At 31.0% G+C, this 26,631-nt stretch overlaps 1 protein-coding gene across 3 annotated transcripts in view; it reads left to right on the top strand.

The window, feature by feature from the left end:
* The window catches only part of ADGRG6 (adhesion G protein-coupled receptor G6), a 172,734-nt gene that overhangs the window by 91,020 nt on the left and 55,083 nt on the right, over positions 1 to 26,631 (top strand). For 2 of the 3 annotated variants that reach the window (XM_074309670.1, XM_074309672.1), the window contains exons 5-9: positions 4,746 to 4,814; positions 7,047 to 7,127; positions 15,943 to 16,028; positions 23,614 to 23,666; positions 24,428 to 24,490. In XM_074309670.1, the coding sequence (XP_074165771.1) occupies positions 4,746 to 4,814; positions 7,047 to 7,127; positions 15,943 to 16,028; positions 23,614 to 23,666; positions 24,428 to 24,490 (352 nt within the window). The remainder of the gene's footprint in view (positions 1 to 4,745; positions 4,815 to 7,046; positions 7,128 to 15,942; positions 16,029 to 23,613; positions 23,667 to 24,427; positions 24,491 to 26,631) is intronic. The other variant, XM_074309671.1, reaches the window with a different exon arrangement.

Here is a 26,631-nt window from a genome sequence, read left to right as displayed (position 1 = left end):
TATCCCTTTCCTTTCTTTCACGATTAAATTCCTTGAGAAGGCCATTTACAATTAGTATTTTTTTTCCCTTACTCTCTTCTTAACTCTCCAAAGTATGGTTTCCATTTTGGTCACTCAGCTGAAACAACTTTCTCCAAAGTTATCAATATTGTTTTAATTGATAGATTACATGACCGTTTCTCAATTACCATTTTCTTTGACCTCTTTGTATCACTTGACACTGCTGACCACTGTCTCCTTGACACTGTCTTTTTTCTCAGTTTTGTGGCATTGCCTACCTGTCTGACTGCCCCTCAGTCTCTTTTGCTGGATCTTCAACTGGATAATGCCTTGCTTCCTTTTCCTGTGCTCTAGGGCTCTGATCAGAGTTCTTGATGCTTTAAGATAATATTCTTCTTTTCTTATATATTGTTTTGCTTGATGATCTTGTGTATTCTAATTGCCATCTACGTGTAAATGATTCTCCAATCTGTTTGCTCAATCCTAAATTTTCTTCTGAATCTTCATTTCACATATTCAACTGTCTATTGGACATCTGGAAATGGATGTCTTCTAGATATCTTAAATGTCCATTCATTATCTTTCTCCCCCAATCCTCTCTTCTTTAATTTCTCTATTACTGTGCAAAGGTAGTTAATCAGGCTTGAAGCCAAATTTTAACTCTTCATCTTTCTCACGTTCCTTATCTAATATATTGCCAATTTTACTTTCATAATGTCACTTGTATATATTCCATTCTCTCCTCTTATATTGCCATTACCCTTATCCTAACCTGCTGCCTCACAAGTCTCTTCTCACTTTAGTCCATCTTTCACCTAAGGACTAAAGTAATCTAATTCACCACCACCCTTCCCCAGACTCAGTAAACTCTAGTGTCTTCCCTATTGCCTTCAGGATCAAATAAAAGTCCTTTGTTTTGCATTTAAAACCTTTCATAAATTGCCCCCCAACTACCTTTCCAGTCTTCCTATGCCATTCTCCTTTCCATTTATAATCCAGTAACACTGGCCTCCTTTGATATTTTTTGCACTAAATTTTCCTCATTCTGTGTATTTGCATTGGCGTCCTTTGCCTGGAATTCTCTCCTTCATCATCTCCACCTCCTGGCTTTACAGCCTTCCTTCCAAGTCTCATTATAAATCCTGCATTCTCTAAAAAAGCATTTCTAGGTTCCCTTTAATGCTGATACCCATCTTCCTGATATCTCTGATTTTTCTGTATATATTTTGTTTGGACATAGATATTTGTGCTTAGAGTGTGAGCTCCTTGAAAGCAAGAATTATTTTCTTTTCACCTCCCCCATTCTTGTTTTATATTCCTAGTGCTTAGAACAGTGCCTGGCAAATAGGAGGTACAGAAATAGTCCTAGACTTAACTTGATATATTGAATTCAGTCCCAACTAAGTTCTCCAGATTGTCTAGTATTCTTCCTGCCCTGCCAGATTGAGCAAGTTAAGCCCATTTTCATACTGAACAAAAGTTGCATGTAATTATTTATGCTGTACATGTGTTATATATCATTTTAGACATTTTTAGAAGGAAACTACCACTGGTATAAAATTTTTCTCAATAATTCTTTTCATTATTTTTGTTGAATCCTAAATGGCTGCAGAATAGCCTGAGTAGCACTGCATTAATTTATACCACTTTTCACTTAGACCATCTCAGATTTTCTTTTCTAGTTGATCAACATTATCTCCTTTCTTTTTTCAATTTTACTAAAATCCCATAGGAATTCAAGTTTAGAGAGTGCAGCTTTCTATTAATTTTTTTCAAAATATCAGGACAATCCAGAGATTTTAGCAGTCATCATCATTTTAATTTGCGTAAAATATTTTATTCTTTGAAATTCTGTGCAATCTTCCCTTAAATATCAATTACATGCAAGGAAATTTTTCCACTGAATATGATGCTCAATAAATTAATATGGAACAGTTGTTTATTTTGTGAAAAATTCTCTCTCTCTCTCTCTCTCTCTCTCTCTCTCTCTCTCTCTCTCTCTCTCTCTCTCTCTCCTCTTCTCTTCCTCTTCCTTTTTCCTTTACTCCATCTCCCTCCTCCTTCCTTCTTTTTCTCTCTTTGTGTCCCTCTCCCTCTCTATCCCCTACTCTGACTATAAATGCAGCAGTCATTTTTGAACTTATCCAATCACTGGTGAACATTGAAGTTTTAATGTGTTAGCCCTGTCATAGCTCAGTATTCCTAAACTCAATCTATTCACTATCCTCAGCTTCTCCAGTAAAAAGGATTACAGACTTATACTCAATAGTTGTTGCTGATGATAATGTTATTTAATTTTTAGGAGAAAGAGAAAGGGAGAGAGAGTAAAAGAGTGAGGAAGGAGAGAGAAGGTGGAAGGGAGAGAGAGATGGGGAGGAAGAAGGGGAAGAATGAGAGAAAAAGAAAGGCAGAGGGAGGGAGAGGGAAAGAATCAAACATGGAGAGAGAGAGGGGCAGAGAGAGAGAGACAGACAGAGAGAGGGAGAGGAAGGGACAGAGGGAGGGAGAGAGAGAGAGAGAGAGAGAGAGAGATTTTTGCTTTTGCTACTGGTGTTTTACCAATGATTTAGAGTTGGTGTGTTCATTAAAATCCATCTGTAAATCTTGCAGCTAATATTAAGCAGAAATCTTTATTGTATCAACAGGAGAAAAGGGACAAAAATATATTAATGTGGTTTGTATTGGGGAAGGAGAGTGGTTGGGGGAGTGTGTACAAATGAAAACAAACATATAAGAGTCAGTTTCTCAAAGCCCTCTATTGATGCCTAATGTTTTGATATCTCCAGGGAAAATTATCTTGATTAATTCCTTTAACAATCTTCTGTTTTGTAAATCTGTCAGGAGAAAAAAGTTGCCATAAACAAAAATTACACCTTTTGTTTTTGGGATAGGTAACTTGGGCAGGATGCCTTTTATTCTATTCTGTTTTATTCTAAAACTTGCACTGGGTTGCAACTTTATTTTACAAGTCAAATTTACTTAATGATAACTTCATAGGATCATTGCTTTAGAAGTGGAAGGGAATTTAGAAATAACTAATCTAATCTATTTTGCAAATGAAAAAACTGAGATGAGATGTTTTTGTATTTAAAAAAAATAGGGAGACTATTTCTCATGATTGTGTTACCTAAATAAGAACATAACTCTGTAGCTAGAATAAATCTCAGTTTATCTTGTCAAACCCTTTTATTTTGCAGATAAAGAAAATGACACTCAGAGGCTAAATGACTTTTTGAAATTAAAAAAGTGACAGAGTGAAAGTTTGAACCTAGGATTTCTGATTCTAGCTATACTGTTCTTTCCAATGTGCCATGCTGAATCATTATCATCAAAAATAATCTAGTTTAGACTTAATGAAATTTTATGTAACACCTGAGCTTGAAAGACATTAAAGAATGTCTAGAGCAAAGTATTCACTTTACTGGTGAAAAAACTAAGAATCAGAGAGATTATCATTTGACAAGGTTCAGGCTGATAAGAGACAGAGCCATGACTTAACTAACCCACATCTTTTGACTCACACTCCAGTGTCCTTTTGACTTCAATGCACACTCACCATGGATACTGTGTATGACAAAGAATATGTGTTAGACATGCATGGCATCATGCCAGGTATAGTACATGATAAAAAAAAATAGAGAGGACATTATTTTAAAATTTCAGATTGAGATGTTAAGTGTTTTAGTTTAAGAATTACATTATTGAAAGTGAAAGTGTCAAATCATTAAAAAATAATGATGATTCAAGGGGAGTAGTTAAAGAAATATTAAATCAGGTTTTTTACTCTTCCTGCTCAAGTCCTTTATTGAGGCAGAATTATAATTTGATTTGATTCCCTCCACTATTTCCTCGTCACCCTTCTCATCCTATTTTACTTTATTTTACTGTTACTGTGATATAGCTAGGGACATTCTAAGGGGATCAGAGACCTCCACTATATGGAATCTTAAGTTTAGGGAATAACAAGAAAATCTGTTTGACTGAATTCTAGAATGTATGAATGGGGGACCATGCACAATAAGTCTAGAGAGGATAACTGGACACAAATTGTGAAGGTTTTTACATGTTAAGCTGAGGAGTTTGCATTTTATTCTAAAGGAGTTGGAATCCAATGAAGATTCTTCAGTAGGGAATACTTTTGGAATTCTTATTGTAGAATGAACGGGAGCCTCCCCCCAGCCAGTCTCTTATGTCAATTTTGGTGTCTTAAATAAAATCCTTGAAATCCTCAATAAGACATTATTCACTTAGAACAATTCATTGAATTTCCCCTATGAAATAAACAGCCCTTATTTGGTCTCTAAATAGTTTTAATTTTCATTTCGTGAGGTTTACTCTTAAGTTCTATAACAGTTAAACATGCAAATAAACTGAGGATTCATAATGCCCTGTGAATTTAAATTCTCAAATTGGTCTCCTCTCATTCTGTGTCTTTAAATCTAAATTTCTACACATTCACATGTTAATTTTTAATCTATAAAAGCTCAGAGGTAATTTTTATTATGACATTATAATATGTTATTACATATTGTTATTATTAACCAGAGGTTATTATTTTACTTTTTTTTTAATCTTGAACCTCTAACATTCTATGGGAATGTTTGAATGAATGAATGTTTGAAATAATATGAGTTCTGCTGATGGGACTATTTTCACTCTAAAGCTTTTTGTCTTTTATTTATATGTGTGTACTTTGGAAAAAATGTAATTCAAATGTATGTAATGACTTATTTCTATTTATTAAGGTTCCTACCTGATTCCACTGCCAGCATCAGAACTCACTAGCTGTGCAGAACTGGGGACCCTTTGTCAAGGTAGGGATATGACATCAATTCAACAATTTTGTTTTTCCAAACTTCTGTTTTGCTGTCATGCTGTTTTAGATAATATTTTAGTTATTGTTTTGGTTTTTCAGTTTCACTTTTCTTTCTTTCTTTTTAAATTTTGCAAGCCAACAACCAGAAAAATTGAAGGAGTTCTGGAAGTCTTCTTAGATGTGTGGGTGTACTGTACATATGGTATAAAGAAAGGAATGCATTCACACACTCTGACCAGTTTTCCATAAAGCTTTTACTATTTCAAATGTGAATGATTACATGACTATTTAACAAGGGTTGATTTCATTTCTTCCTCTATTTTCTTCTCAAGCAGATTGCAAAGGTCCTGTATTAATCCTGACGCAGAATGTTCTAAAGAAGTATTCATGTTCATAAAATGAGAACAAATATTGAAAGTAAACGTAATGCTCTGCTAACTTAACAGGAAACTGCCAGATCATTTATCATTTACAATGGGACTTTGATTTCAAAATAACCACAGGCTTGCTCAGAATTATTGCTATTATTATTAATGTAATAATAATAAGTATCATTACAGATAATTATTATGTTAAATAATAATTATATCATGTTCTATATTCATCAACTATATATTTTGTACTAAGTAGCTATATGCTCAATAATTTATAATTAATATCATTATAGTTATTTAAGTATAATTATTAAAATAATAAAAGTCATCTTTATTTTTCCCTTTGTTGCTTCTAATAGCCTGGTAACCCCTTTTGCCCATAACTTCTATGGATTAAATACCAAAAGAAGTACTGAGCTCTCTGAAAGATTGAATCATGACTATGGCCACTTTTCAAACTGAATTCAAGGGAAAAAATGTTTATTTAAACCATTTTTATTATTCTAAATAATAACAATATTCTATTTATCATTATTATGAAAAAATCAATATAAAGGTTCAAAAATTTGGGGTTTGATTTTTTTTTAATTTGCCTTGGGGCTGAGAGGGGGGAAAAACCTATTACAAATGATAATGGTCAATTATTATTCTTGGTAAAGTGTGAAACCAAATAAATTTCAGCAATACAGTGAATTATCACATCATTTCTCTTAAACTGATGACTGCTTTTAATATATTCACTTTTAAAAAGAAATGAAGGATGGGAAAGATAGAAGATCTTTTGAGGATTTGGGATTTGGTCAATGGGAGACTTCTGTGATATGCTTATCCACATGTAATGATTTTTAAAAAACATACATTGCATGTATGTATACACACACAAGTATGAATATGAAACCAAAACCAAAAATTTTGAAACTTTGTGTTGATTTTTAAAATAATAATGATAAATAGAATAATAGAATATTATCATCATTATTATTTGGAATAAGAAAAAACATGGTTTAAGGAAATGTGTATTTATTTATACACACATGTATTCCTTTGAATTTCATTTCATATTGAGGAAAAATTCCTCTTATACTACTTTAAAAAATATATCTCTCCCAAATACTTAGGAACATTTTCAAAGCAGAACATGAGGTTTTGATCTATGAATTTCAGTGTTAAAAGCATAGATATTATGTAATGCTTTGAAAATGTCACCCTTGTAAGCATAGCACTTATATAACATTGGATAGTGCTTAATAAACTAGTTGGATCATTAAATGATTGATTTATTTCACATTTGTTTCTGATTTTGTTTTCTTAATATTTATATTTTCTCTTCTCAAGGAGAAAGAATCAATCCTTGGAGACTTCACTTTAGTTTGAATGTGGCAGAGTTGGAATGACTTAACTTTTGTAGAATCTTAATATATTTAAAGTCAAAAGAGGACGTTGATGGTCACCTAGTCTAATCTCTGTTTTGCAGTTGAGAAACTGAACTCTAGAAAGTCAAAATGATGTGACCAGAGTTCACAAAAACACATTTGTAACAGATCCAGGATTAAAATTCAGATCTTACTGACTTTCAGTTCAGAATCTTTCTACAATGTCATGATATAAGAATTTTTTTTGTATCTTTTAACCTAGTATCATGCTGAATGATTCCATTTGGGGACATGGAGCCTATCACTTTATTTCTCCTCCTTACTCATTATCAACTTGGAATATGTGATATTTAGTATCCAGCAGTAGACTTCCATTATGCTCATGTATGTGTTTTCATACATTAATGAGTGCTAGATTGCTTATCCATATTAACGGTCATGTGTTCCTTTGCAAGATTACATCTCTGTCATCTTTATTGCCAGCTACTGTAAACTCTCCTACTACACCACCCATTGCTACCACTAACATGCCTGTTACTAATAGAGTCGATAACCAAAGGAATGGTAAGAAATCGTTCCCCCCCTCCCTTTTTTTTTTAGTAATGTTTCTGAAACATTAACAACTGTATTCTGAGGGAAAACCTCAAGAGTTTCATCAGTGTGATTGATATTTAAGATAAACACATATATATGTTTATACATATATATGTATGTATATCTGTATATATAGCATATACATGTATGTGTATATATACATATACATATAAAGATATCCTTATACATGTTATTTCTTCATTTATCTGAAAGATGAGTATGAACAAGGTACTGAGTTTTGTTTTGCTTTGTATGATTCAGATTACTAATATAATCGATCTTTTGGTCAATTAAATGAATAAAATTTAGCAACACTTATTCATACCTGTTACTTGAACTGTCTTTTAGATAAAAGCTATTTCAAATTAAAAAGGCATCAATTTTAATGTTGATTTCAAAAGCATAATGTTTATTTCTGGAATAGTACTTTGTATGAAATCTTTGTTCAGAAACTATTAGATGTTAGTATTTCATATAACTCAATTTAAAAAACTTCATATTGATTTTACTTCTCATTTGTAAACAGTATTTATGGTCAACCATTTGAGAATTCTAAGCACTTACAATGGATGATGTTTTACATTTGTTACATTTTTTGGGAAGAGATGAGATTTGCCAATCAATTTAAATCTATAAGAAGTTATTCAGTGAATTGGGTGTTTCTGGTTTTTTTTATAGTAACTTTTTGTGTCTTTCATGTATATTATAGTTTATATTACTCCTGTAATTTTTGAAATCACAGGACTAATTGCATAATTCATCTTAAAAACAGGAGAGAAAAAGTTCAATTGTTATTTTTTATATTTATCAACATATATATCTGAAAGATATAGCATTCTTGCTTATATTTTCTTTGTAATGGACAACACAGATCAGGTGCCCCCCATCCCTTTTTATCATTAGATGAGGAAGAGTAGTGCTTACAATTACTCAGCATAAGCAATATATGAATTATCTGTTTTCCATCCATTTGACTTATATTGACAACAACTTATATAGGTTGAGAATATCACATTTTCACCTGAAGGACCAAAATCTAGAATAGTGATTCTTAACTTTTTTTGTGTCATAGTATTCTTCATCAGTCTGGATTTTGTAGATTCCTTTTTTATATTAATATTTTTAAATGCACAAAATAAACTACATAAGATTATAAAACAAACAAATTCAATTCAATCAAGTTAATGGGTCCAATGAATTTTCCCCCTATTTAAGAACCTCCTTTCTCTTTTAAAAGTTGTAAGATATTAGGATTACTATTTTTGCATGAATCAATGCATACATAGGCACATATGTATATATAAAACATAAATACATATTTATATATCAGCAGAACCATAAAGACAGTAAGTCAGAGGGGCAGTGTTTTAGCATGCTTTTGATATCCATACCGACAGGATTTATGATGAAACATAAATTCCAACAGTCCCTAAGAAAGTCGCAACAAGGGAAGGTTCCAGTGCATATTTTATATGGATTCTAACCAGTAGTTTGGAATATTATAATTGTGATTCAGTCATGCAGTCTTTGTATGGTTATACAAAAGAGCCTCTGTGAACTTCTCCCCCTACTACTGACACATCCTCTGTTGGAAGCCCAGACTTGGTGGAGTAAATCTGTAGTCATTCTCCATGTAATTTCTGAAATTCTTGAAAAAAAAAAAAAAAAAAACGCTTTATCGTCATTCATTTAGTTCTCCTAATTTTACATCATCTGTTGCATTTTGATTTCACCACGATGGGCAAATATATTAGAATCATCAGAAATGATTTGAAATTCATAATTACCTAAAGGAAAATTTTTATTTTTAACCATTATTGATGTGAAGAAGAAGAAAAAAAACCGCCTCAGAACCAAAAAACTTTAAACATCATTATGTAGTAAAACGCTATCTAGTGATATTTAGTTGAAATACAGTGGATTGATCTTGGTTATTTTTTTCTGGGGTTTTTTTTGTTTCTTTTTCTGGGGGAAAAATTAGTATAGCTATCAAATAAAATAATCCACTTATTTGACAGTTTTGTTTTGTTTTTTCTAAAACAGGGGCAACTAGATAGTGCAGTGGATAGAGCACCAATCCTGGAGTCAGGAGGACCTAAATTCAAATGTGATTTCAGACACTTAATACTTCCTACCTGTGTGATTCTGGGCAAGTCACTTAATCCCAATTGCCTTAGCAAAAAAAAATATATTTTTTTTAATCTGTCAATAATATTCTGAAGAAGAAAGCCATATTTTACTGTCAGATACTACAAGAGATCAAGAATGATGAAGGTTGAACAAAGGCCTTTAAATGTGTCAATTAAAAGATATTGATTATTTTGGAGAAAGCAATTTTAATTGAATGATAGAGGTTGGAAGCCAGTTTGCAGAAGGATTTTAAGTGTGAAAAGAGCAGCAGGGATAGAATCAGTAGACAGATAGAGAAGACATATATAATAATGGGAGGAGTCTAATGAAGAAGATAGGAGGGAATGATATATAATCAATTGTTCATGAGGATGGATTGACTTTGGCAAGGAGAAAAGCTATCTCTTTATCATGTTATAATGCTGTAATGTTCATTTTCTTATCTGCACATATTATTTATTAAAACTATTGCTCAATGTCTCTCATTTTTTGTTGAATCTTTTTGATATAATTTGGAATTATTCTTGTAGCATGATATTAATAAGAAAAAAGATTCATTTTAAGATAGAAATAGAGTCTGGTCCTGTCATTTAATTGGGGACTTCCCAGGGAAGATTTTTCTTGAGTAATGCAGGTTGACATCTTCTCTAAAATTTTAATTCTTGTTGTTTAGTTGTTTCAGTCATGTCCAACTCTTTGGGATCACATTTGGGGTTTTCTTGGCAAAGATACTTGAGTGCTTTGCCATTTCCTTCTCTAGCTCATTTTACAGATCAGGAAACCAAACCAGCGTGACATGACTTGCCCAGTGTCACAGAGAATATAAGTATTTGACTCCAGGCCCAGGCACCATTTAGATGGCCTTTAATTCTTAAATCCTAAAGAGAATAAAAAGTTAAGTGACAAGGAATTTAAAACAAAGAGCAAACACTGTTGCCATCTAATTTCCCAACATTACCTCTTTCTACCCTCCAGTCATGAAACAGTATGACTCCTTTTTTTCTCCCATTAGCTTGTTCTTATTTATATGCCAGAATGTTTAAAGCTACAGAATATATAGAATATAATGCTTTTTTTTTGGATGATTTTATAGGATGCTTAAGATCTGATATATCCATCTAAGGTCTGTGTCTAAAAATGGTTGCATCTCTGCATTGGAAGCAGCATAGTATAGTGAAAATACTTAGCGCCCCAGAGGCCTAATTCTTAACTTTGCTGGATGATGGTATGCAAATCACTTTAATCTCCTTAGGTCTCAATTTTCTCATCTGAGAACTAAAAACATTGGACTAGATTTTCTTTTAAGATTCCTTCTAGCTTGAAATATTAGATACTTATAAAAGTGGGCAGCATTGAATCTGGCTTCTTAGGATATATCAGTGTAGTCTCAGAGTCTTACTTTTCTTGCAGTTGTAGTTTCGCATGCAGAAGGGCAAAGCCTTATGTCCCCAAATCAACATTTATTCAGTTTCTTTAATTAGTACTACCACAATATCAGTGAAGAGTAAAACATCAATTGTCCCAGTAGACATAGATTCATTCCAAGGAAAAACCACTGGAAATGGGGCCCTTTTTCTTCTCTTTCCTATATCTTTCTCCCTTTTTTCTTTTCTATTTAAATTTAGTTTCTTATCTACTATTTCCAATCAAGGGTTCATATCCCCTTCTGTTCAATCACCTGCAAAGATTTACTCCATGAGCACACATGTTATTCAATAGCTTCCTCAGTATCTTCTCAACACCATCAGTCTTTTTAACTACCATTATTAAAACTTCATATCCATGGAAAGAACCTAAATCAAAATGTTTCAATTCTGTAACTTATAGGGAATTATAAAGATGTAGCATTACTCATGGCTCAAATAAAAGACATCTAACTAATGGCAGATTTCATAAAAAAAAAAAACAAAAAAAACCTTTGGGACTTTTTTGGGATTGTTTTTTCAGATGATTCATACCAAAGAGTAAGGTCTTGATTCTAGTCTTAGAAGTTTCACTCACTTGGGTAATAGATGTATTTTAGAGTATTTTCTTTAAAGAATGCACATTTTAGGTTCTACTACTATTTATGACAATGATGAGCTTTGGTAGACAGGGCATATATCTTTTGAAGCCTCCATAATTTATGAATATTTAACTCATACATTTCCATTCTGGCAGTCCCAGGAGCTATTAATCCTCTAGATGAAGACAGCTTAGATTCCAGGATAGCACAAAGAAAACTGTCCATCAATTTTTCTTGCCATTTCAAAGTATATCCTCTCCAGTAACACATCATGGATCATCCATTTCCTCTGATAACAATGCATCTTCTGCTGCAATATGCCAGCTAATGAATCAATATGGCAGGAATTCTACTTCTTATGCCTTCCAGAGGCATTTTATCTTCCTTGTGTGACTCACTTAATGACCTTAACTGCTTTTGCAGATCAGAGGTTAACCATAGTGTCAGTCTGTTCAGTGCAATGTAGGAAAAATAAACTGAGTTAGCTAGTTATATTTTAAACTTACTTGTAGGAAATAGTTAATATGGCTTTAATCAATCATTTAAAATATTAGGTGCAACTATTTTTACCTTTTTGTGTGTGGTTTTTCTCTTTTGTTCTGATTACTCTTTCAAAACAGCTTGACTAATATGGAAATATGTTGAACATGATTGTACATGTATAACCTAAATCAGACTGCATGCTGCCTTGGGGAGGGGTAAAGAAAGGTAGGTAGGGAGAAAAATTTGGAATTCAAAATCTTACAAAAATGAACATTGAAAGCTATTTTTACATATAATTGGAAAAAATAAAATAACCTAAAAATTATATACCGTAAAACTGCACTCAACAATTTTGTTAGCCAGATAACTAGTATATTTTAGTTTTTCTGTCCTTCCATTTACTAATCAATACAATTCTAAGGTAGTGATTAAATTTGTAAATTGGTTTCATTTTTGCTTTGTGTTATTGCTATTATATCTTTTTTTTTCAAAGCTAAAAAAGTAGGTTTGAAAACATTAAACAAAGAAGTAGATAAACCATTAAAAATGCATAAACATTCATAATATTGAAATTTTTAATAATTAAAAATCCTACCACATATTGCTTTATGTTCTTTTTCCTCCTTCTTAAAATATCACTTTTAATCACCATGGAGCAATTATATATCCTCATAATCACTTAGATAGTGGAAAGGAATCGTATTTTCCAATATCATGCTTTAGGTCACCATCTAGTGGTAGCTTTTAAAATATCCAACTGACTGTATTTGATAAATGTTCATTAAGATTTTCATAGAGAATATCTTTAAATAGATTTCTTAACTCTAGTTTTCCTAGATGCTTAGGATGTTGTCTACCTCATGTGGAAAATTATATCAGCTTATCTGAAAGTTAGAGTCATTACATAATACCAGTTAATCTGTCCCAAAGAAGAATAAAATTATATATATATATATGTATATATATATATATATATATATATATATATATATATATATATATATATATATATATATATATGTATGTATATGTCTCTCTATATATATACATAAGAGTATATATTAACATACTTTTACACATATATGTATATATGCTTTAACATTTAAAAATACTTTTCTCACCACAACCCTGTGAAATAGAATAATAGATAATATAACTAATATTTATTTCTTTAAAGGGCTTTGAGAGTAAAGTGATTTGTCCAAGATCATACAATTAGTCCTGGAGACAGATTCCAAACTAGATCTCTGTTGATTTCAAAAGTGTTTTGTCCATGAAGTCATTCTTTATTTTAAAAAAGAATGTGAAATCAGGCTCAAAAAGGTTGAGTGAATAGATTGAAACAAGCTAATCCATATGCATTAAAACTCAATATTTCAATGTAGCTGCTTTTGGTCATCTAAACTTATTAAAGAGTAGTGGTTATTGGCCTATTTTGACCCTAATTCAAATGTTGGCAGATATGATGATGGAGGATGAGGTTTTCTTATTGGTAATTTTCATATTTTTATTGCCCATACCCTACAGTCTTAACTCACTACTTCTAACATTTATCCCAAACTTATTCATACAGAAACACTCACAGATGTGTGTTTGTATTTGTTTTGAATTTCATTTTGATATTTTCCCAAGTATCACACAAAGAAAGTTGATTATACATAAAAATCACAATAGAATTTCCCATCTCTTTAGACATACCTTTCTCTTTTCCCTTCAAAAAGAACATAAACAATTCAAAAAGATTATGTTTCTTTTTTTGTATTTTGAAGCTAACTTGACAAAAATGCCAAGTATAATACATCCATTCATTAGAAGAGTCTGCCAGGTGAGTTAGAAAATTCAAATTAGTTTTAAAATATTGCTAAATTTAAACAAATGTTTACTGAGCATCTACTATGAAACAAGGTAGTATGGGAGAATGAGATGTAATAGAGGAGAAGAAGGGAAAAAGAATTAAGAAGCCATTTTGATCCTCTTCTAGTCTATAGGATAATAGGAGAGAGGATAAGAGCACATGTAACTTAAAGATGAGAAATATCATCAAAGTGCCCCATGAAGGGTACCATGTATGATGTTATCAGAAGAAAAAACACTTTTAGCTAGGATCAGGTTAAGCAGGGAAATCTTAGAAGAGGGGGCATATGGCTTGGGCTTTGAAAATTGGTAGAATTTGGACATGCCAAAGTTAGGGGGAAAGTTTACTGGGGAAAAAGAGCATCCTTGACAGAAAGTTTCCTGGGAGAAAGCGCATCCCTGACAGAAAAGCTTGAACAAAGTCTTAGAGGGAAGAAAGCAGTTAATTCCAGAGAACTGAAAGAGACTCAGTTTCATTCATTTACTTAACAAATTGAGGCAGCTAGGTGGTACAGTAGATAGAGTGCTGGATCAGAGTTATCAACTCACAAGTTCAAATCTAATCTGTCTCCTAATTACTGTTTTAAATTCAGACAAATCACTTAAACTCTACCTTTCTTAGTTTTATTCTCTAATGGTAATAAGCAACAGTAATGAGGCTTATATTTTAGGTTTATTGTGAGGACAAAATGAGATAATATTTGTAAAATGCTATGAACAAATATGTATTAAACTCTTTTCTACCTGTGAAATATTCTGGTAGATATTAGTAGATACAAAGTTTAAATGAGAAATAGACTCTTCCATTTTGAAGCTTTTAAGCTTCCATTTTGAAGACAGGCTTCTCTTTCTACCACAGAGAAGGTAGCCAGATGTAAGATTAAGTAGGTAGGTGATGTTCAAATCATGGAAGTTTTTAAATACCAAGCTAAGGGATTTCCATTTTATTTTGATAAACAGTGAAGAGCCATTGTTCACTTTTTTATTCATAAGATGGCTTGTTTAAAAACCATGTTTCAACAAAACTAACCTAATAATAATATGTAGGATAGAGACATTAATAATAAGTAAAAATGATCTTTCTATACATTTGTCTTTATAGCAGAAAGTAATGATTTGGTTGGGGGAAATCATCCAAACTCCAATTTATCATCTTACTTTAATGATTCAAAAGATCCACCATTTGATCAACAAGAATATGCCTTCCCCCAAAGCAGGGTGCAGTGTTTTTAGATCCTGTATACAATTATGGTGCCCTTGTCCAGAAATCTACTCTCTTGCCCCTTTCCATCAAAAAAAGCTATTCCTTGGAAGATATTTTCTGGTAATATGCTTCTTTTTCCTCATTTATAGAGAATGGTCATCTCCAAGACAGTAGCAGAAGTCTTTCTAGCTTTAATAGTTTCCCAAAGCTTGAATTTAATTGTATAGCCTTTGAAAACTGTGGTCAATTCCATGCAACAATAAGATATTAATATAGCCCTTTAATAGATCTTATTGAAAACATGTAAAGTCTGACCTTTTTCTTATTTTCCTTTTTTTTTTTGGTCTTTCATCTGATCATGATTGTTTTAGAGTCATACAGAATCAGTTTAACTAACCTTTAAAATGTTCATGGCAAACATTAACAGTATTTTGCAGAACTCAAGTCAATCCAACAAGCATTTTAATTAGTGCCTACAGATATATATGTATATATATATGTATATATGTATATATGTGTGTATATATATATATATATATATATATATATATACATATATATACACATATATATAATTTAGTAATGGTTTTTATACCCTCCTCGTCATTGCTCTATTAGTGGAATTAGTAAAGTTAAGTCCAGTCATTACTAAAGGACAAAAGAAATCTTAAACAGGATCCATAGAGCTCATATTAATAATAGTTTAATTCTTGAGAGCTTTTTCTTCTGTTGTTATTTAAATCAATTTTCACCCATATCTTTTTCAAGTTTTTATATATCAGTCTGTAATATGCAATATAAAAGAGGGATGAACTACAACTTTAGTGCATGAAAGAAAGTAAACAAAAATGAAAACAGGAAGCTATAGAATTCTAAATAGCATAAACAACTAAAAGTACAGCATGTGATTTAGTGACACAAGACCTGTAGAATTGAATTTGATGGCTGAACCCTATGGTGATTCTTTATGAGTTTAAAATAACTAAAGGGATAAAATGAAACAACCTCTTTGAGGCTACTTGTTTGTTTTTTTATCACTTGTATTGAAATTACACATATTCTTATGAAAAGAATACAGTGTTTTTCTAAATGTTATTTTCAATGGACAGATGGCATAATTTACCGGATTTCTATGATTATTCAAAACATTCTACGTCAACCTGAGGTGAAAGTACAGAGCAAGGTTGCGGAATGGGTGAGTAAAACATTAGTTAAATCTTTTATTTTTCTATCATAACTACAGAAGGCATGATTTTTTATTTTCTACAATAATATTCTAGTAATGGTCAACAATTTGCTATCTTTGGAACTTTTATTTCTTTCTATCATACCTCTACCTAATATTATATTTCTCTAGTCCATTAAAATTGCAAATATCTGTTATATTATATGTAAGCATATATATAAAATAGTAAAATCATATACAATGTCTTATGAATAAAATATAGAAAAAGGCCTTTTGAGGTGGGAAGAATTTGACTTTTTATATGGTGCTAAATATTCTTTAAGTAACCAAAAAAAAAAAAAAAGACAAAATAATTTAATCAAAAAATGACATTTCTAGATTTCTTGGACTTCCAAGGAATGATTGGTAGGAAAATTTTAATCACATCATTTTCTTTAAAGAAAACATAGCTATTAAAATAATTGTACATGAAAGTTAAATAGGAATAAAAATAGATTTTAATATTTGAATTTAAAAAGTCAGAATTGAATTTAAAACATAGAATTTTGAAGATATATTTAAAATAATGACTGATGATAATTTAACTGGAAATCTTTAGTTTAATGAATGGGTAGCATCTGATTTAAGACATGTAGCCATAGTGGCAAGTTTGTTAGCATATGTTTTAAAAATATATATTTTTATTCTTCTATAATCCACATTAGATGGTTATCATCCCCAAAATTAGTTTTTACATTCAGAGCAATGCCTGACATTTTTTAGGAGTCAAAGTATAATTCTATGGAAACGTCATGACACACTAAGAAATTCTTTCATAAACAACATCCATCTTTTTTGAATATATTATCTACCTTATCACAGGGTCTTACAGAGGGCCAGACTGAACAGGACACAACCTATGTGGAATAGATATAGGTCTTTTATTCCATGAATTTTCAATCCAAAACCAAAAATAGACACCAACACCATAGATTCTTGATGTGGAAGATGTACATGTAATGTGGAAGGTAGAGAGACAGAACAAGCCCTTATTTACATTTTAATAATTTTTCTACCATTTGTATCTCTCAAATACTTGGCAGTTTCACCAAACACACACAAACACATATCACACACACACACAGAAACTATATACCTATATCATGTACATATAAGCTTATATAGCATATATATGTGGCTAACTATTAAGGAATAGATAACTCCAAAGGCAAATATATATATATAAGAGTTTTTAGCTCTTTACCTACTCAGGATCTGCTTCCCTAAGGCAATCTCACAAAAAGACAAGACTCTCCAACCTAAACTTTCACGTCCCATTACTTATGAGGGAAGTGATAGAAAGGTTTTTCAAGGAAATAGTAATTGACTTTAAAATCATCACCAAATTCTTATGTAAGTATTCTCTGTGCTTATGAATTCAGGAATTTCTCAGCATGCTCTGGAATACAAGACTTCCCTGGGTTAGACAAGACACAGAAGAGCACAAAAATACATTAGACAAGCCACATAGGAATAACAGACCACACATGACCACAAAGAAATCTCACCTGGTACACTGAATTCTCACTCTTTGAAGAGAACCAACTAGAGCAGTAGTACAATGGCTTCATCCTTATATATACCACTCCAGAGTTTTGATTCTTATTTAATTCTGTTGCCTGTAGCTAATGCTTGATTGGGAGAGTTGGTGCATTTCTTAGCTAGCTCTGCTTACTTATATAGTTGAATCTCCATAACTGCCTGAGTGTGAAAATTTAGGAATGCATTTTTTCCTAAATTAAAATAATTTTCAAACTTTTTTTGGCTTGAAACCAAGTAGACAAGTTCAAATACTAGTTCTGATATTTATTATCTATGTCAGTTGTGCAAATCATTTAACCACCTTGAGATGCTCATCTGCAAAATAGATATAACATTGCTCATAGTACCTACTTCAAAAAGTTATTGTGAGATTTAAATGAAATAAGATATATAAGATGTTTTGAAAACTAAAAATTTGCAAGAATGTCAGCTGTTTATTATTATTATTATTACTATTATTATCTCAGAACTTGCCAGTTTTAAGAGACAAATACAAATTAGTTCAGTGGCTAGAGAGAGCTTTAGATCCAGGAAGATCTAGAAATCAAGTCTTATTTCTAATACATGAAAAGTATGTAACTTAAGGCTTTTGACCTCAAATGCTCTGGACTGCATGTTACAGAGGAAGGTTACTGATGTGAATTATGTGAAGAGAAAATTTTTTAGGAAAATCTAAAAAACACATTTTAAAAAGACCAATATAATATGCAATATTCTACACTGAAGTCTGTTTCTCAAAGAAGTAAGGGCATGTGTCTTCTCATATTTCTTCTCTGAGACCAAGCTTGGTCATTTAAATATCCCAACATTCAATTTTGTTATTATTTCCATATACATTGTTATAGTCTTATAAATGATCTCTGCTTATTTTACTGTGTATCAGTTCATATAAAACTTTTCATACTTCTCTGTGTATATAAAATTGCCCTTTGTCTTGTTAGATTTGAATAACAATAAATCTGTAAATTAACTTTCATAGTATTATCATTTTATTACACTGGCACAGCCTAGCCAATAGCACTAAATATTCCCCTAAAAATTTAAGTTGCTCTTTATTTCTTTAAGAAACATTTTATAAATGTGTTTATGCAGGTGTTAAGTATGGCTTAAATTGGATTCCTAATATTTTAAGTATTTTGAAGTTATTTACTTTTGGAAAATGAACTTTTCTTTTTAATACTGCCTCTTGGATATTGTCATTATATAAATATATTGTTTATTCTTGTCAGTTTCTTTTGCATCTTGTGAACTTTGCTGATACTATTGTCTCAATTAGTTTCTTTGCTGATTTTCTAGAATTTTATAAGTAAACTATTATATAATGAATAAATAGAGAAAGTTTTGTCTCTTCTTTGTTACTGACCCTTTGTGTAGGGTTTTCTTGGCAATGATGTCAGAGTGATTTGCTTTTTCCTTCTTCATCTCATTTTATAGATGAGGAAATTAAGGAAAACAGTCTTAGGTGTCTGGTCCAGCATCATTTAGCTAGTAAGTGAGTGAAGCTAAATTTTAACTCAGGAAGACAGAGTCCTCTGGATTCCAGGCCTGGTACTCTAGCCACTGCCCTGCCTCCTTCTTCCTTATATTACTAATCTTTAATTTCTTGTTCTTGTTGTTAATAGCTTAATGCTATAACATTTCTCAATTAAAATTAACAAAAAAGTGAGTATTCTTGCTTTACTCATATTTATTGGGGAAGCTTCTAAGCATATCCCAACTTATATATAAACTAATACTAAAAGAGATTCCTATATTTTGTACTGTTTTGCATGAAGATTTTAGCTTTATAATAACTTCTACCAATAATTCATATACCAAAATAAGAATACCTATTAAAAAGGTAAATAGGACTGTGAACTATTGGAAGAAAAAGAGGTATAATACCCAAAAGAATTAGTAGTAAAGATGTCAAGAGAAATATTTTGAAAAAAGGGACAAATTTTTAGTTATCTGGGATATACCAGTCCCTAAATAGGCAAAGAAATCAACTAGAGATTCTATAAAGTTTCTGCTCTCAGAGAAAAAGAAAGAGACAGAGAACCTTGCTGATTCTACAACTACTACTATGTCAGAAGGAGAGAAAAATTGACTCAATAAAAGTGTTTTCTGAGGATCTTTGAGTCATATAATGCCAAGGGGACAATATCAACTAACTGTCCTCACTTTTTAGTTTTTTAGATATCATGAAAAAATACAAAGATATTTGCATTTCCTTGCTTTCCTGTGCTGAAAATGTGTTAGAAATATTTTATATTAAATCTACTTCTACTTGTTTTTGATATTAGAAACATTTGTTTCTTTTCTATAAAACAAATTATTTAGCTATTAAAAAAAATCAAATCTTATTAAACAACATTGTCAGGTAACTACTTGGAAGATTATAATAGAACTTAAGCAAGAGTGAGAGAAGTATTTATGAGGATATTGTAGAGTGTTATAAAAAATTCTCTTTCTTAAATTATATGGATTGTCCTTGAATATTTTCCTGGGCCTAGTAATAATTAATCCCATTCTTTACCTAAGTTAACACCATCCATCAGAAGTAACAATTCACATAGAAAGTCTTTTTGTTAACCAATAAGTTAAGCTCTAGTCATCTAGAAAGAAACTACTCTCATCTAATGTTATTATAGCAGAGTGAGAAAATTCCTGAATATATAATAATATATATGTATCTATACATATGTACATATATAATCAAGAGAGACAAGGAGTAGAATTTTCCAGTCAGTCCTTAATACATCTTTATGAGACTATCTCTGATCCTCCTTGCAAATCTTGAATATCTACCTCAAATGAATTTAAGAATCAAATGATCAAAATTATATGCCATGTGAATATAGTAAATATGTATATGGTGGAGGGAGAGAGGAGGAAAGGACAGAGAGAGAGAGATATGGAGGGAGAGAAGGAGAGAAGGATATATATGTATATATATTTAAATATATACATATTTACACACACACACACACACACACAAAGAATGAGAATGTTTCATCACTCCAAATCCACAAACATACATTTTTTCTCCTCATTCACTTATATCATTTTATAGCATTAATTTTATTGCTTATGAAAGTAATATTATTCCAAAAAAAAGCAGTATCGAAATTTTTTCCTAAATCAAATTGAGATAGAAACAAGATTTGTTAAACTATAAGAAAACAAATGCCTTTTTTGAACAATATAATGCTTATTTTTGAATCCCAAAATAATTTTATATCATAAAATACAATATGATTCTGGAAACATAGTCTTGAAGAATATTATTACATATGTTTGTAATATGAATTACTAGAATAAAGGCATTTATGTACATCTTTATTTTAGATGAAATTACTTTAAAATAAAAAATCCTATTCTTTTACTCTGGCTTGGTTTTTAATGAAAATGCTAGATATTGTTCCCAAAATTGAAGGACATTTCTACTATATACAAATTTTGGTTTTGTCTGTTCTCATGACCAATATTACAGGAGTTTTAATGCTATCCATCTTCACCAGAAGGATTATTTGAATATCTTGACTTCACTGTGTGAAATACTGAGTGTGTAAAATGAAAACTACCTAGACATTTTAATTATTTATTTTTGAATCAACTATTATCAATACAAATCCTCAGAATATTTGCTCTGGGAATAGAAGAATAAAAAGAAACCATTTATCTAGAAATTTGCTCTTTCATGAGAATATTGTCCTATAGTCAATATTTATCAATTAAATCTATATTTACTTGCCCTTAAAATCTAGTGTAAAAATAATTTTTTAATTATGAAAAAAGCATATGAATTCAACCAGAGTAGTGGATTTGTATTTACACAATGGAAGGATGTATGTGTGTTTCCATTTAGTTATATAGCACAAAAAAAGAGTTTTGTATACACATAAACACATGTGTGTATATATAGATACAAAAATAGTTGTGTAAAAACATACTCATATGTATCTATGTTTATACCCACATGTAGTTCTCCATACTGTATAACTTCATGTCCACCATTCTGTGGTTGACTTTATGTGCTTTTTTCCTCACCATTTATATTAAGTTATTTTGATTTACAAATTTGATTTAATTTTACATTTTATGTAATTAAAGTCAAGATCATCAAATGATGATTAAGATAGAAGACCTTAAACAGACTTATATTGGTCATGATGATATATAAAAATACAATTTATATTTTCCAAGTGTTCTTTACTTATAAGAATATTAGCCAACATTTTCTTTACCTGTAACAAACCTAGAGCTAAAGAACTGAATATTTGTTTTTGAAATTACTTTCATTTAAAATGATCACTTTGTATTTTTTCTAAGTAAACTGTTACTATATATTTTTTTATTTAAAAATAACTTTTGTATTCAAAAACTGAGGAACAAGAAATTCATATAATGAATCAAAAAATTATCTGCCAAATTAATATTCTTTTCTGGATTTCATCTGTGATTTTTTTTTTATAATAGGGAAATTCCTATTGGCTCTTTAATATTCCCAGAGATAAATTTCCTCTGCTAATTCAGATTTTCACCTTCTCTGTAACCTGTTCTTAACAGACTTCTGTACTAAGACATTATATTATTTGTCTTGGATCCCATACTCTTCATGTTAGTTGCTTGCGTCTTCCTGAGTCCAGGGGTCTTGTTCTCTCTCTTTCTCAATGTTGTATACCATATTACTGCTATATAAATTGATAGATGAATAAACTTAATCAAATCAAAGATTATTTTCTAATTTTATTTTTGATAAAATAAATTATAGTGTTTTTTTTTTCCTTAAGAAACATGGAGAAAGTGGCGAAGCTTAGACGACCCAAAGACTAGTACTTTTTTTTCCTTAAAATCTTTCAGTTTGAAGTATGTGTATTCCAAATAATTGAAAAACTGTATAAATGTTAATTGACTCCATTAAGGGTCAAAAAGTTTGGAACATAACGTGTTTTTCTGTATCCTTGAAACATTCCAAAAAGTGAGTGAAATCAAAGCATAACCAGGCAAGGTAGAACTACCCTTCCCCCTACCTTTTTCTGAAATCAGATATCTAGAGGGATAAGAAAAACACTAAAAAAAATTGTTATTGTATTCAAATAAAAACTATATCACATAATCAGAGGAAACAGCCTTTTCTTGGCTTGTACTTGTTTAACTGTTTTCTTAAGTCCTGTGAAACTAGACTTGACTTGTTCTCCTGGTTTTAGAAGAATTTCACTCCCTTAATTAAAAAAAGGTGGGGGAGTAGTGAAGTAAATGCTTCACGAACTTATATTTATTTTGGTATAACAAGTGAAAGCATTAGTGTTCTGCTTTATTTTTCCTTTTTACAGCTCTAGAAAAAGTCTAATGTCTTAATGAAAGGCACAAGAAATCTCAGTGAGTTGCATGAAATGTCTAATTTCATGGGGATAGAGAAGGGAATAATACATTTATTTTTAGTTAATTCCCATATAAATATTAGTGGCAAGATATTTCCAAGTTTATTATTTTTATTTTTAAAAAATTAAGTTTGTAAAATTATTTTATTGTTTGGGTAATAGCCTCCAAGAGCTGTGGTCAATTCATTTGTCACAGCTAAAAAGTAGATGTAATATGATTAGAAACTAAATATTGTAAAATAAATAAGTGAAATCTATTTAAAGGAAATAGAGCGTTCTCTAAGAGTATTCATTTGCTTTAGCAGACAACTGTCTATTGCTTTGGTGATACTGTATCCTAAAAGTTTATTTTGTATATTTGCTTTCCCCTGATGTTCATGGAGATATATGCTGAGATGATGAAAAAAGATGAATATTTTATTGATGGTTTCTGCTAATGTTCCAAATACTCAAACACTGCTAACACAATCAGTTATCTGTATCATTATAACTGAGTAAGTCTAAGAACATTTTTCCCAATAAGAATTTACCATTTTGAACAAAGTTGTCTCTTAAAAAACAAAACAAAACAAAACAAAACTCTTCTTAAAAAAAAAAACAAACAAACTCACCCCTACTCCTTTTGACTATTACATTGTGTTTTTCAGCTCAACTCTACTTTTCAAAATTGGAATTATACAGTCTATGTGGTCAATATCAGGTAAATGGTATAATTTGTTATTTAGTAAATGAAAAAGCAACATAACTATTTTGTCTAAGGTTTATACTATATATAATATCTACAATTTGTGTATAACATAACATTTATGGTATAATGATGAATATATGATGAATATATATATATATACATACTTGCAGTACTAAGCCCATTAAACCCTACTTTACATACACCATTCCTCTTTCCAGAAACCTTTTCTCTAAAAGTTAGTTTTATATAATGAAAAAGAAAACTCCCCCTGGACCTAGGACTCAAGGGACCTGCAAACTCCACAGTTATATAACCATAAACAAGCCATCACCTTTCCAAGCTTGTTTCCTCTTCTGTGAAATGGGAATAGTGATGCTTTACTACTCTCTTAAATAAGAGAGAAACAGCTTTGAATAATGAATAGAGAGCTGGCCTCAGTCAGAAACACCTGTATTCAAGTCCCACCTAAGGTATAAGTTGGCTGAGTGTTCTTGAGTAAGTCATTTGAATTTCTTCAATAGAAATTCTTTAATACAATGAAATCCTAGGTCCAATCCTAATATGAAAAAGAGTTATAATTAACCTGAAGTTAAATAATAATTAACTAAAATTCTTCTCAGTTTACCATCAAGGCTATAAATTCTTTCAGAATAGGGACTATATTTTATGCCATTTGATAATCATCTGAGTGCTCATACTGTGCCTTGTATGTAGTAGATGCTCAATACGTGTTTCTTCATGATTGTAATCTGTATATTCCTTTATATTTATAGTCTTCATTTGAACACTGGTGAAGAGAAGATAAAAGTCAAAAGAAGTATAGAAGATGATCAAAGGTAATAATATTGTCAGTGGTTTAATTTATATTCCAAAATTCCCTCTCATAAAATTTAGCTAATCTCTTCTAACTTTTCTTTCTCTTTTGAATACAGGGGATCCATTCATTTTTTGATTCATAGATACTAGAGTGACTCCTTAGGTAGTGGATGTGTGTGTGTATGTGCACACACATATATACATATACACATACATATATATATACACATACATACATATGCATATCCACATATGTGGATATGTTATCAGATATTATGAGTAAGAGAAAAAACTATTTTTGAAACCACTTATTTTAGTCAAATTTTGTTTCTAAGTTTCATGTTTGATGTAATAACTTTATGGTACTTTTGTGAGATTCCATCAAGGTAATAATATTTTCAGAAACTATATGCAAAAGGCTCTGTTAACATGTTTCAACAAAGAAAAAATGGGGAATAAATTGAAGAATAAATTTTGACTCCATGCCAAATAAAATGTTTTTAGTTCATGTTCTGGTTGTATGTTTGGTGGTAACTATATAAGAATAAGATATTCATACAGTTTTTATATCATTCCTTTCTCCCACCTGTTGCATAACATACATGTTATTTCTTCTTCATTCTACATGCTCCTCCACATAACTGGACCACTCTCTTTCCTTGTCTTCACTTCATAGAATCTGTAGCTTCTTTCAAGGCATAACTCAAGAGCTATCTGCTGCATGAGGTTTTCTTAATCTCCCCATTTGTTATTGTTCCCTTGCTCCCAAATCACATATATTTTGGATTTACCTATCTGTGTATGGATTGTTCCTCTCCTAGGTACTGACCACTTTATTTTTGTTGCCATATCCCCAACATAGCACAGTGCTTGGAACAGAGTATCATATCAATAAGATAATCTCATTTTATTATTGTTGTTATTGCATTGTTTTTTGTTTTGTATTTTGTAGACACATCTATAATGGTAGCTTAGTTCAGTTTTTAAGTAATTTTTTTTTACATTCTCATCATTCTAGCTGATTAAAAATAAAGTTTTGTATATGTTAATTAGAAGTAATGACAAATTTTCTATTCATAGGTATCATTAAAGAAATAAATGTCTGTCTTTACATTTGAATCTCCCTCTTCTTTTTATCATCCTATTTTGGAAGCTGTCACTTCTGAGTCAGTTAGATGGCATAGTAGATACAATACTGTCCCTGAAGTCCCAAGAACTTGAGTTCAAATCTGGCCTAAGACATTTAACACTCAACATTCACTATCTCTGTGATCTGGGGCAAGTCATTTAAGCCCAATTGCTTTTGCCAAAAGAAAGCTCTCATTTCTGTGAATGTAGGAAGACATGGCTTGAAATTCTGCTTTAAAACTTATTGCCTTGTAAATATAAATGTATCATTTAATTTTTCTGCACCAGTTTCCTTACTTGTAAAATGAGGAAAGCATATATTAAGAACCTGTCATGAGTGTTGCAAACTTACTACAGATCACGTAGATCTGAGTTCTCGTTTTACCTTTGAAACCTAAAAGGCTGGCTTACCATCCTCAAGTCTCTCTTTTTTTTCCCCAGTATCTTAGACAACTGTTCATGAATTAGATGCTAATATGCACCAGATTTTTTATTTGGAGTATTTGTCATATTGATTATACCACAATTTTAAATCACCTCAGGAAGGAGCTACTCCACAGAGCTGTGCATCTCAAATGATAATAGGCTGGTAGGTAAGAGACTGCACCTGTGATTTCATTGGGACCTAAATAAGGACTCTCTCTATGTTCACTGAGGTTGGCATTTTACTTGCAATTTGTATCCTTAAGGAGTTGTTCAAAACATTGGGAAGTTAAGTGATTGACTAGAATTACATAGTATATGTTAGAGAAAGAACTGGAAACCAGGTTTTTCAAATCTGAGACTGGCTTTCCATTTACTATGTCACACTAACTCTCATAAACATAAGAACCACTATTATTACAATGATGAATAATCCTGTGATGGGGATTATTCCACTAAAATAGAGAACTGGCTTTTGTTTTATAGCTTTGTGGCATTTCCTTCGTGATATGAAGAGGAAGATTTATACAAATCTTGCCTTTGGAATAGCCACAAGACTCTTGTCCCTTGTCCAACTAAATGATGCTGCTTCCTACTATTTCATTATTGA

This window comes from Sminthopsis crassicaudata, chromosome 4 (genome assembly GCF_048593235.1).
Source record: "Sminthopsis crassicaudata isolate SCR6 chromosome 4, ASM4859323v1, whole genome shotgun sequence".
Taxonomy (NCBI): Eukaryota; Metazoa; Chordata; class Mammalia; order Dasyuromorphia; family Dasyuridae; genus Sminthopsis; species Sminthopsis crassicaudata.
The sequence above is the reverse complement of the archived record's forward strand: the minus strand, read 5'-3'. Positions and strand labels throughout refer to the sequence as shown.